The sequence below is a fragment of the Procambarus clarkii genome, chromosome 35, assembly GCF_040958095.1.
Source record: "Procambarus clarkii isolate CNS0578487 chromosome 35, FALCON_Pclarkii_2.0, whole genome shotgun sequence".
Classification (NCBI taxonomy): Eukaryota; Metazoa; Arthropoda; class Malacostraca; order Decapoda; family Cambaridae; genus Procambarus; species Procambarus clarkii.
This window is the reverse complement of record NC_091184.1, coordinates 27,473,305-27,486,867: the sequence shown is the minus strand read 5'-3', so window position 1 is coordinate 27,486,867 and position 13,563 is coordinate 27,473,305. Positions and strand designations below refer to the sequence as shown.

General features: G+C 44.7%; 1 protein-coding gene across 3 annotated transcripts in view; it reads left to right on the top strand.

Annotated features, from left to right (window-relative positions):
- Nucleotides 1-13,563, top strand: part of LOC123768517 (serine/threonine-protein phosphatase 6 regulatory ankyrin repeat subunit B) — a 105,066-nt gene that overhangs the window by 46,896 nt on the left and 44,607 nt on the right. For all 3 annotated transcript variants that reach the window (XM_069336209.1, XM_069336207.1, XM_069336208.1), the window contains exon 5: nucleotides 7,946-8,247. In XM_069336209.1, the coding sequence (XP_069192310.1) occupies nucleotides 7,946-8,247 (302 nt within the window). The remainder of the gene's footprint in view (nucleotides 1-7,945; nucleotides 8,248-13,563) is intronic.

The window sequence follows — 13,563 nt, the reverse complement described above, 5'->3', positions numbered from 1 at the left end:
CCCATTACCTCTGTCCCTGCTCCTCAATCGGGTGGCTGGTTATGGACTTGGAGGTCAGGTCACATTTTACATAGATGGCACATCCCCTGGATTGCCCATTGATCCATGGAAGGAAGAAGCCTCGATAGCCTGAGATTTTAGGTTCTAATCCGTCTCGAAGCAGGCTCTCCTATAGCATCAGGATGTCTATGCCTTTGGTTGCTGCTATGCATTGCAAGGGCTGCAATTTTGAGCACAGCCTTTGCGCATTCCATTGCAGGATCTTTAGACCTCTAGGTTCTTGGAATTTGCTGATATTACCGTGGTATGCATGGAGTCTGATGAACACGCCATGGAAGTTGCAACTGGTGTTGAGGATCTTGGTGGACCTGAAATTGAGTCATCAAGGTCACTTTCAGACAAACTGGACTCTATCTGATTTTAGGAGGGTGTCTCCTGCCCTGCGTTTTTGAAGGTGAGGATATTGTTTTTTTAAAATTGCTTGAGCTTGTGCTCAATTGTCTTTCGAGTTTCTGTGATTTGCTTGATACCGTGTATCGACAGCAGATTTTCGACCAATTCCGTGACCAAAGTTGTAAGCATTGGCCCGAGAGCATCCATTTGTGCGGTAACACTATTTACTGCTGTACAGGTGTGGGGCCTGTTTACTTTTTAACCCTTCTCAGTGGAAACTTTGACACTGGAATTGACACTCTTACCCTTATTGCCCCCAGTGTGCTTACTGGATGCAATGGGCGGGCGACTGATTTGAACAACTTTCTTGTGGCCCCCCAGCCATCCCTTTGTTCTGGACGGAGGCCTTCACACCCTTCACCATAGCCGATGGTGAAGGGCCGTGTGCCTCTTCTACCTGAATAGATCTTGGTGGACTCCACGTGGTTTTAGTGGGCAGGGGAGCTCTTATATGTTTCGGTGGGGGCTTCGGCTCTGCTGTAGGCATGGTGGGGGTTTGTTTGAAGCCTTTTAAGCCTTTCAGGGCATTTTAAGTTCCAGCATGATGTGCCTTGGAGCAATTTGGGCACTTTGTTTGGATGGGGTTGGTTTGCTTTGTGTTAATCAATGCATATTTTTGTGTCATAGGGCTGGCTGCAGACTCCACACCTCACTGGGCGTTGGCAGCCATCTTTGTGATGTCCAAATCTCTAACATCTGAAGCATTTGAGGGGCTTTGGGGTGTAAGGCCTGTGTTGGAACACGCCCCAGATTCCAAGGTCAAGTTTCTACGGGATCCGTCCTCTTACTGTGAGAAGGACTTGTCGGGTTTCCTGCTTTGTGGTTTTTAACTGGCATCTCTCTGCTGACACCACATAGTTCAGCTTTTTGAGATGATCAAGGGCCATATGCAAGGGATAGTGGAGGACAATGGTTTTTCTTATTTTACCCTCTGGCTTGAGTTCGTCACATTTTCTGTAATTTTTCAGAATTGTTACAGCTGTCTTGTCTTTGGGCCTCAGAATATATTCTCCTCTGAAATTTGCCTTTGCTCTGATCTGGAACTGGGGGTACTCTTTTTCAAGGTCTACTACAGTGGCGTAGGAATACTTACCTTCAGTATGCTGGACCTTAAAGACTGGCATGGCAGCAGTCTCCGTGGTGTAGTGGTAAGACACTCGCCTGGCGTTCCGCGAGCGCTATGTCATGGGTTCGTATCCTGGCCGGGGAGGATTTACTGGGCGCAATTCCTTAACTGTAGCCTCTGTTTAACGCAACAGTAAAATGTGTACTTGGATGAAAAAACGATTCCTCGCGGCAGGGGATCGTATTCCAGGGACCTGCCCGAAACGCTACGCGTACTAGTGGCTGTACAAGAATGTAACAACTCTTGTATATATCTCAATCAATCAATCAATCAATTTAGTTTGAGTAGATGGAGTGCTCATCTATAGAGGCCTATGTTCTTGAGAGGTCGACATGGAGTGGTTCTTCCTGTTGGCTTTGGTGGTCACCAATCGTTGGTGGTCACCAATCACTATCGGACCTTTGGTGGTCACCAATCGTTGGTGGTCACCAATCACTATCGGACCTTTGGTGGTCACCAATCGTTGGTGGTCACCAATCACTATCGGACCTTTGGTGGACACCAATCGTTATCACTATCGGAACTGGTACTGACGTGACTTTTTCTTTTATGACTCTGGGCAGCAACGCTGGTTCTGTCACAATTCATTTCGTATTCCATTCTATCAGTCAAATGCTCACTGTGGAGTGATGTCTGTCGAGTGAAGGTGATGCTGGTGCTCGCCTGGTGTCGATCGTGTCTGGTGTTTTTTTTTTTTTTTGTGAGAGGGTTGTTGTTATAGATTCAGCTACTCGGAACAAGTGCAAAGTAGCACGGGCTCAAATCAAATCAAATCAAATCAAATGTTTATTTAGGTAAGGTACATGCATACAAGAGATTTTACAAAGAGTGGTGGATTTATAGATAGGGCTAGTACATACAATGCCTAAAGTCACTATTACGCAAAGCGTTTCGGGCATGAAAAACTTAAATGACTAAAGCTTAATACTAATTGAGCATAAAGAATAAAATGAGTTGAGAACAAATAAAAAAGAGATAAAAAGGGGGGAACATGGCTGAAAAAGCAGCACAAATACAATTCTGTCGACAAACAGCGCCATTTAAAAAAACATACATGGGTTGACAATAGAGGGGTAAGGTAGGTTACAGGGAATTTATTAGGTATAGCTTCGTTTTTATCTTAAACTGGTTGAGAGAGGTACAGTCTTTAACATGGTTGGGAAGGTCATTCCACATTCTGGGTCCCTTGATTTGTAGAGCATTTCTAGTTTGATTAAGTCGGGCTATGGTGACCCGTAACTTACCTGGCACAGGAGCGGGGCAAGTAGCACGGGCCTATGGTGAGCCCGTAACTTACCTGGCACAGGAGCGGGGCAAGTAGCACGGGCCTATGGTGAGCTTGTAGTAGACTTACCTGGCACAGGAGCGGGGCAAGTAGCACGGGCCTATGGTGAGCTCGTAACTTACCTGGCACAGGAGCGGGGCAAGTAGCACGGGCCTATGGTGAGCCCGTAACTTACCTGGCACAGGAGCGGGTCAAGTAGCACGGGCCTATGGTGAGCCCGTAACTTACCTGGCACAGGAGCGGGGCAAGTAGCATGGGCCTATGGTGAGCCCGTAACTTACCTGGCACAGGAGCGGGGCAAGTAGCACGGGCCTATGGTGAGCCCGTAACTTACCTGGCACAGGAGCGGGGCAAGTAGCACGGGCCTATGGTGAGCCCGTAACTTACCTGGCACAGGAGCGGGTCAAGTAGCACGGGCCTATGGTGAGCCCGTAACTTACCTGGCACAGGAGCGGGGCAAGTAGCATGGGCCTATGGTGAGCCCGTAACTTACCTGGCACAGGAGCGGGGCAAGTAGCACGGGCCTATGGTGAGCCCGTAACTTACCTGACACAGGAGCGGGGCAAGTAGCACGGGCCTATGGTGAGCCCGTAGTAGACTTACCTGGCGTGTGAGACCCTCTTTTAAATCTGCCCAGCTGACGGAGTTGCTGGAGGTCGTGAGAGAAGAGTTGCCGACGATCTCCAGATTATTTATTCTTTATATACATTCCTGTATCATTATTACTTGTATATGTGATCATGTAGTTTATGTTAGTAAATATCACATATATTTTATCTTTGTGTTTAAGTGCGCTTCCATACTGATCTCTATGAGCATACACGAGGGATATTATAGTCCCACCTAGTGAACAGTAAGTTTTCTATAGAAGTTTCTTAGTGGCTGGAGAGTGGTAAAGCAACACAGACATTTATGAAAGTGTACCCTAGGCTGGCGGTTCTGTGTCAACGCTGTAGGAGTAGCAACACTTTGGCAACAAGCGACATAGTGTGTACCTACTGAACTGCATTGCTGGGGTGCAGAAATATTAACCCAGCTGGGGACCTTGTTGTAAACAGAGAAGGCAGGTGGGAAAGGAATTCCTGCAACTTTTATTTGGCAGGAAGAACTCAGGGAAAGTGTTGTAAGGAAAGGTAAGCCTGAGTCCTCCTTCACTCCTCCGTGGGTCTAGGCTGGAATTGCTAATAGCAGTTTCCCCTTGGTTGACTGAAGGGCTTCCAGAGTGAGTCAGTGGCACCTCGGTGATGGGAGCGAAGGCCTGCGGTGGTGGGCATTACGTGGTCCTCTCCTGTGGGACCAAGTGACTCTGGCGAGTAATGTGAGTCGGGGAAACTGAGCACTCTGTCTCCTAAGCCCTAGCAGCCTCCTTGCTAGAAGAGCTCCAGCCCCCCCCCCCCCCTCCATAACTGTGTTTACTAGTTGTGTTTTTACGGGGGTTGAGCTTTGCTCTTTCGGCCCGCCTCTCAACTGTCAATCAACTGTTTACTAACTACTTTTTTTTTCCACACCACACACACACACACACACACACACACACACACACACACACACACACACACACACACACACACACACACACCAGGAAGCAGCCCGTGACAGCTGACTAACTCCCAGGTACCTATTTACTGCTAGGTAACAGGGGCATTCAGGGTGAAAGAAACTTTGCCCATTTGTTTCTGCCTCGTGCGGAAATCGAACCCGCGCCACAGAATGACGAATCCTGCGCGCTATCCACCAGGCTGCGAGGCCCCTGTATGTCATGCGGGGTGGTGGCCAAAGTGGACGCACATGCGTCTGAAGTATTTTGAAAGGGTCAACTGGGTCACTGTGGATGTCTCCAGCAGGCAGGAGGGAAATGGCTATAGTTTCCAGAATCATAACATGAAGTGACAAGACATGTCAGCTTCTAACACGGAGTAGCACTTCAGACTATGGCCCGGACCCAGAGCAACAGCAGCTGCTAATTATAATGCAGAAACAGGATGAGTAGATCACACAAAATGCAAGCATGAGGAGGTGTATGCATGTTCAGCTGGCAACGCTGCTGCGGGTACCTCTCTGGCAGTGTGGTTTCAGCTAAAGTGCCAGGTGCTCTAGAGTGCCACACTGATACCTACTTTATCCGCACACACACACACACACACACACAAACACACACACACACACACACACACACACACACACACACACACACACACACACACACACACACACACACACACACACACACACACAGGGGGCCGGGGTAGCCTGGTGGATAGCGCGCAGGACTCGTAATTCTGTGGCGCGGGTTCGATTCCCGCACGAGGCAGAAACAAATGGGCAAAGTTTCTTTCACCCTAAGTGCCCCTGTTACCTAGCAGTAAATAGGTACCTGGGAGTTAGTCAGCTGTCACGGGCTGCTTCCTGGGGTGTGTGTGTGTCTGTGGTGTGGGGAAAAAAAAAGTAGTTAGTAAAACAGTTGATTGACAGTTGAGAGGCGGGCCGAAAGAGCAAAGCTCAACCCCCGCAAAAACACAACTAGTAAACACAACTAGTAAACACACACACACACACACACACACACACACACACACACGGACACACAGGCTTTAATAGGAGTATAAAGCACTGCACTACACTGTATATAAAGCACTGCACTGGTACTAACAATAACACCAGATCACTGAGGCATCAGTGTAGTGGGGTGAGTTATCCGTTGGTGCGACAGTGTCCAAACTGCACAGGGGAAATACAGTTTTAGGGGACTGGGCAATAGGGGCTAAAATTCCCAATCCCCTGGGTACCTGGTTAGGCACCTGACCGGGCGCCAGGGAAGGGGAGGCGACCGCTTCCTCACTGCCCGAGGCACTGATTCAAAAAGTCATTGTTTGTCCAGATATCTGACCAAATCACACTACTCACCACTTTAGAACCTAGGTGATTGCTTCCAAAAGCTGGTTGGTATATATATATATATATATATATATATATATATATATATATATATATATATATATATATATATATATATATATATATATATATGTCGTACCTAGTAGCCAGAACGCACTACTCAGCTTACTATGCAAGGCCCGATTTGCCTAATAAGCCAAGTTTTCATGAATTAATTGTTTTTCGACTACCTAACCTACCTAACCTAACCTAACCTAACTTTTTCAGCTACCTAACCTAACCTAACCTATAAAGATAGGTTAGGTTAGGTTAGGTAGGGTTGGTTAGGTTTGGTCATATATCTACGTTAATTTTAACTCCAATAAAATAAAATTGACCTCATACATAATGAAATGGGTAGCTTTATCATTTCATAAGAAAAAAATTGGAGAAAATATATTAATTCAGGAAAACTTGGCTTATTAGGCAAATCGGGCCTTGCATAGTAGGCTGAGAAGGGCGTTCTGGCTACTAGGTACGACATATATATATATATATATATATATATATATATATATATATATATATATATATATATATATATATATATATATATATATATATATATATATATATATAATCACTGCCAGGTTGTAAACTCCTTAGAGCCGACTGTACCCATTTCGTAGTAAGTCCATGTGGGAGGTAGGCCTAGACGTCAACCTAGCACAGGGTAGCGACGACACTGAAAATTATGAAAATTAATAAAAATATGAAAATTATGAAATTATGAAAAATTAAGAAAATTATGAAAATAAGATAACGTGCTCAAACCTCTACAGAAAACGAACACCAAATTTCATACATATTCAAAATTGCAAGGGGTAGCTGTAGGGGCCGACATTTCTTAAAAGAAGGCAGTGTGGCTGACCCTGGTCAGACTATGCCAGTCACATACCCCCCATGTGTCATTTTGAAAAGTGGGTCAAGGTAGCTCCATTCATCTGACCTCCAACCTGGGGCAGACAGACATACAAACATTCTAATAAAGATTTGGCTGGTATGGGAATCCATAATACTGTACCTCTTTCTTATTACTTACTATTAAAACGTTTATATCAATAAAATACAATGTTTGCTTGTTTCTGTGTGTGCAAGGTTGGGAGCCAGGAGCTAGGGCTAACCTTATTAAACTTTGGCGGTGACTGGTAGAGCTATAGTGGGAGTGGCCTCGTAGCCTGGTGGATAGCGCGCAGGACTCGTAATTCTGTGGCACGGGTTCGATTCCCGCACGAGGCAGAAACAAATGGGCAAAGTTTCTTTCACCCTGAATGCCCCTGTTACCTAGCAGTAAATAGGTACCTGGGAGTTAGTCAGCTGTCACGGGCTGCTTCCTGGGGGTGGAGGCCTGGTCGAGGACCGGGCCGCGGGGACACTAAAAGCCCCGAAATCATCTCAAGATAACCTCAAGATAGTGACTGTCAGAGGTGGGTCGGGGTTAGCCCCATTGTCCCTTCTTAAAGAGAGGTCACACCCCTATTTGTTTTCTCTAACAGATTCAATAAATCTAATAATAATTATAACAAATCTAATAAATCTAATAATACTGAATTTATTCAATTTTGTACTAGTATTGCATAACTATTTCTCCGGTTGCTGTAATTGTTATTGTAATTATCATAGTTATTATTATTATTATTTGTAATTTTATTATTTGTATTGTTAATATAATTATTGAGAAAATCCATTGGAGCCGTGATGAGGATTCGAACCAATGCGGTGGGTGTTGCCACAAACACGCTATATAGATGCCTAGACCATGTCATGGTATTTGGATTGCAACCTGGAATTCTAATGAACACACGAGGGTTTCCTGAGGCTTCCCTGAGGCCAGACCAGGATTTTCACACAATTCCCCCCCCCCCCCCCGCATGTATTAAGTGGGGGGGGGGAGTGGGGGGCGGGGGCGGATTGCGTATGAAGATCCTTGTCCAGCTTCAGTGGAAGCCTCAGGAAACACTCGCGTGTTCATTAGAACTCCAGGTTGCAATCATTATACCATGTTGTGGTCTAGTTGTCTAGGGAGTGTGCGTGGGAGCACCCACCACATAAGTTCGAACCCTCTTCACGGCTCCTATAGACTTTCTCACTGATGCAGTTACGTTAGTGTGATTACTCTCTGTGCATTATTATTATTGCTGACTCAGGAAACCGCGCCATTCATTACGCCGCATCACGAGGCCAGATACCTGTCTTGGAATTACTAGAGAGCCGAGGATGTGACCTCCAGGCTGTTGAAAGACTGGGAGGGAACGCACTTCACAGCGCGGCCAGCGGGGGCCGTCTACGGACGGTGCAGTGGTTGGTGGGGAGGAGTGTGTGTCACAGAGCCCAGAACACCGACGGACGCACCGCAGAGGACATGGCGCAGCTGTACGGCCAGCACCACGTAGCCTGGTGGCTCCACAAGCAGCTCTCCCACCCCGCGCCCAGTGAACACACACAAACGGTGAGAACAGCAGCCGAGGGCCCAGATTCACGAAAGCACTTACGAAAGCACTTACAAACGTGTACATCTTTCCTCAATCTTTGACCGCCTTGGTTACATTTATTAAACAGTTTACAAGCATGAAAACTTCCCATTCAACTGTTGTTATTGTTATAAACAGCCTCCTGGTGCTTCCGAGGTCATTAACTGTTTAATAATTGTAAACAAAGCCGCCAAAGATTGAGATAAGATGTACAGGTTCGTAAGTGCTTGCTTAAGTGTTTTCGTGAATCTGGTCCGAGGTCTTCTTGAAGACTCTTAAACTGCCACTTGGAGCGTTTAACTGACAATTAATTAATGCTCACCTAGCTTATTTAACTTACACTAGATTATGTAGTTTCCACATGAATATTGACCTGAATCTGAATCTATATCTATCTGATATAGATCAGATAGATATAGATATAGATTATCAGATATTAAAAACTATCTGAATCATTTATTTTTAATTGGACAATTTAGCTGCCGTGCATATGCAATGTAGACGATTTTTGGTGACGAATTTCAAAGAGTACAGTGGTTTTAAGCGTTTATTTAATGTAGTCTTGAACTCAGCAGTCGGATGTTGGAAATGTAAAGAAACGTCGTGATAGTTAAGATGAGGATGCTTGTGCGAGGCCTGGAGCCGAGAGCAGAGAGCTTGAGCGAGGCCGGAGGGGTAGAGAGCTGGAGTGTGGGATGAGAGCAGGTAGCTGGTGTTGCTGTGTGCGCTGTAGCCAGGCTGTAGCGTCTTGTGAGAGTTGGAACAAGACTCGTTGAGTGTTACAGTGTTGCTGGTGAATGTCGATGATGTTAAACAAGATCCACAGTATATATATACCGAGCATTTATCCCTCAACTACTGCTGAGTTAGCCTCACAACGCCTCACAACGCCTCACAACGCCTCACAACGCTCCGTTCTTGACAACTTACATTCCATGTTTCCTCTGACTTGGCAAGTTGACCATTGTGGGGAATACTGACTTGTGGGATTTATTTATTTAGCAATTTATTCATTTATATTAGTTTTTATAGTAATTTATTTCTTACATTAATTTATTTCCATAGCGGACTGTATGATGCTTAAAGTGGACTGTATGATGCTTAAAGTGGACTGTATGATGCTTAAAGTGGACTGTATGATGCTTAAAGTGGACTGTATGATGCTTAAAGTGGACTGTATGAGTTTATTCCTACACATCGTTTCTAACACATTCTGGGGGGGGGGTAATTATTGATATATATAGTGTATCAAGTGAAATTATTGATTGGTAGACATTCACTACCATATTACTAGGTGTTAAATTACAACTGATAATTAGCTAAAATTAAAAACAAATAGAGCTTATCTGTATAATTGTTATGGCCTGGTCAACCCGATATGAACACGGATGAACATGCCAACCGAGACTCCTCGTGGATGAGGCGTCATCACATCTTACGTGTTATACCAGTTAATTGTCATTATTCTTCTTCCCCTTCCAATATCACCTGTGAAAGGATACACACACACAGAAATAATCGTAACTTATATCTTGAGGTTATCTTGAGATGATTTCAGGGCTTTAGTGTCCCCGCGGTCCGGTCCTCGACCAGGCCTCCACCCCCAGGAAGCAGCCCGTGACAGCTGACTAACACCCAGGTACCTATTTACTGCTAGGTAACAGGGGCATTTAGAGTGAAAGAAACTTTGCCCATTTGTTTCTGCCTCGTGCGGGAATCGAACCCGCGCCACAGAATTACGAGTCCTGCGCGCTATCCACCAGGCTACGAGGCCCCTATATATGACAGCTATATCAGGGGAAATATTATAGTTTATTTGATAAGATTTAAGTAACATTTAACCTGTTTGGGTAGCTCGCCATGCGTTCTCACCGGTATACCAACCTCTACCTTTTTTTTTTTTTTGAGATATATACAAGAGTTGTTACATTCTTGTACAGCCACTAGTACGCGTAGCGTTTCGGGCAAGTCCTTAATCCTATGGTCCCTGGAATACGATCCCCTGCCGCGAAGAATCGTTGTTACATCCAAGTACACATTTTACTGTTGCGTTAAACAGAGGCTACAGTTAAGGAATTGCGCCCAGTAAATCCTCCCCGGCCAGGATACGAACCCATGACATAGCGCTCGCGGAACGCCAGGCGAGTGTCTTACCACTACACCACGGAGACTGTTACCTAACATTACTGGCCTGAAATGAATAAGATTTAACGGGTTCTTGGATAAAGAACACTTCCATTTTTGTAGACGAAGATCGTGCTGACGACGGGACATTTTTGGTCCAGTAAAACTGCGTCGAAAGCGAAGGGAAGGGAATCAGGGGGAGAGCGCCAAGCTGTCGTTGGAGCTGTTCTGCTTCAACGAGACTTTGTTTACATTGAATTTAAATTAATATGGCCCGCTGGCTCCTCTCCCACTGATGCATCAGCTGTTCACCAGATGCGTCTTATCAAGAAGTTATCGATTAAACGATTATCCTGGCCGGGGAGGATTTACTGGGCACAATTCCTTAACTGTAGCCTCTGTTTAACGCAACAGTAAAATGTGTACTTGGATGAAAAAACGATTCTTCGCGGCGGGGATCGTATTCCAGGGACCTGCCCGAAACGCTACGCGTACTAGTGGCTGTACAAGAATGTAACAACTCTTGTATATATCTCAAAAAAAAAAAAAAAAGCAAGTATCAGCTGCAATTTGTGCACATAGGATTATTGGAGAACCTGTTGGAATGTGGAATTATTGGGGAGAAGTTATCTGGAATTAACAGAAACAGCTAATTGCCTGCAATAGAACTCCACAGAATTTGGAGCAACTATATTACTCTTATCACAGTTGCCACACACATATATACAGATTCATTACTATTTTTACCACTTTCATGATACAAGGAGGAACTAACTTGGAGACAAAAGGCGAGTAATACAGCATATGTACGTTACAGTTACACTAGGGTGTGGTGTAGTCAAGTTCATGTGTTACAGCTACACTAGGGTGTGGTGTAGTCAAGTTCATGTGTTACAGCTACACTAGGGTGTGGTGTAGTCAAGTTCATGTGTTACAGCTACACTAGGGTGTGGTGTAGTCAAGTTCATGTGTTACAGCTACACTAGGGTGTGGTGTAGTCAAGTTCATGTGTTACAGCTACACTAGGGTGTGGTGTAGTCAAGTTCATGTGTTACAGCTACACTAGGGTGTGGTGTAGTCAAGTTCATGTGTTACAGCTACACTAGGGTGTGGTGTAGTCAGGTTCATGTGTTACAGCTACACTAGGGTGTGGTGTAGTCAGGTTCATGTGTTACAGCTACACTAGGGTGTGGTGTAGTCAAGTTCATGTGTTACAGCTACACTAGGGTGTGGTGTAGTCAAGTTCATGTGTTACAGTTACACTAGGGTGTGGTGTAGTCAAGTTCATGTGTTACAGCTACACTAGGGTGTGGTGTAGTCAGGTTCATGTGTTACAGCTACACTAGGGTGTGGTGTAGTCAGGTTCATGTGTTACAGCTACACTAGGGTGTGGTGTAGTCAAGTTCATGTGTTACAGCTACACTAGGGTGTGGTGTAGTCAAGTTCATGTGTTACAGCTACACTAGGGTGTGGTGTAGTCAAGTTCATGTGTTACAGCTACACTAGGGTGTGGTGTAGTCAAGTTCATGTGTTACAGTTACACTAGGGTGTGGTGTAGTCAAGTTCATGTGTTACAGCTACACTAGGGTGTGGTGTAGTCAAGTTCATGTGTTATAGCTACACTAGGGTGTGGTGTAGTCAAGTTCATGTGTTACAACTACACTAGGGTGTGGTGTAGTCAAGTTCATGTGTTACAACTACACTAGGGTGTGGTGTAGTCAAGTTCATGTGTTACAGCTACACTAGGGTGTGGTGTAGTCAGGTCCATGTGTTACAACTACACTAGGGTGTGGTGTAGCAACCCGTTCCCGCAAATTTAATAAGTCAATATTGACTTATTAAATGTGTGCATAGGTGACATACTTAACATAATAGATACCCTTAAAAAGATTCATAGAAAACACCGACCTTACCTAACCTTGTTAGTATCTTAAGATAAGCATATTATTGCTTCGTAATTACAATTATTACCTAACCTATAATAGGTATAGTTTAAGTAATAATTGTAATTACGAAGCTATAAGATGCTTATCTTAAGATACTAACAAGGTTAGGTAAGGTCGGTGTTTTCTATGAAGCTTTTTAAGGGAATCTATTATGTTTAGTATATCACCTATGCACGTAGTTAATAAGTCAATATTGACTTTACGAATTTGCGAGAACGGGTTGGGTGTAGTCAGGTTCATGTGTTACAACAGCCTGTCGTCATGCATTACCATGAGAGACCTCCTGTAACGGGGGGGGGGGGGGGGTAAGTAGTGTAGCAAAGGAAAGGGAGAAGGAGGGGAGGAGGAAGGAGGGATGAAGAATGGGTGGATAAAACATGGGGGAGGTTGAGGCAGGAACTGAGGTAGAGAGAGGCGAGCGGGAATAGAAAACGGGGAGCGAACGGGAAGAGGGGAGGCAGGAGGGAGATAAGGAAGGAGGAATAGGAATAGGAAGGAGGAATTTTCCTCGTGTGATGTAGGAGGAGAAGTAATAGAGAGAGTGGACTGATGTTATTCTCTAAATGATGTTATACTGATGTCAATTTTACTTTACATATTTAAGCTGCCACCACCTGTCATTTGCAAACTAAATCTTAATTCCACTTAAACAATGCGACAGGAACACTGCTTAATTTCTCACTTGTTCATCTAGTTATCTCTAGCCTTAACTCTTACTTGAGGGAACATTGATTCAAAAAGAGTAATGAACAAAACTCAAACTTTGTTATTCTACACTTTGACATTTATTTCCATTTTTAGGAATTGAATACTAGTTCTGCACTTTTTAACACTTTCCCAATTTTTTTATATTAACATTGAATTAATTACAAAAGGGGAATCCAACTACTTAACCCATTCCTCAACCATACTTGCTTACTGGTAACCTATTACCCTACACTAGTCACCACTAAGACACTCCTGTTCAAGACGATGCATTAACTGGTACTCTTACCTCTTAAATCAGACGGGTCCACTCTCAGGGTGGGAAAGACGGCTGGTCACCTTCTCTCTGTGCAAGGTGGTCACTAACTCATCCTAAACTGCCCAACAGGACATATATAACCACTCCTTGCCACCCCCAATCGGGGGGGTGGTGGTGGGGGGGTTGTACTTTTCCTCGTGCCCAAATAAGGACTCATATATGCAAAACTAGTCCCTATAGGTCCCAGGCCGGTGGTCCGA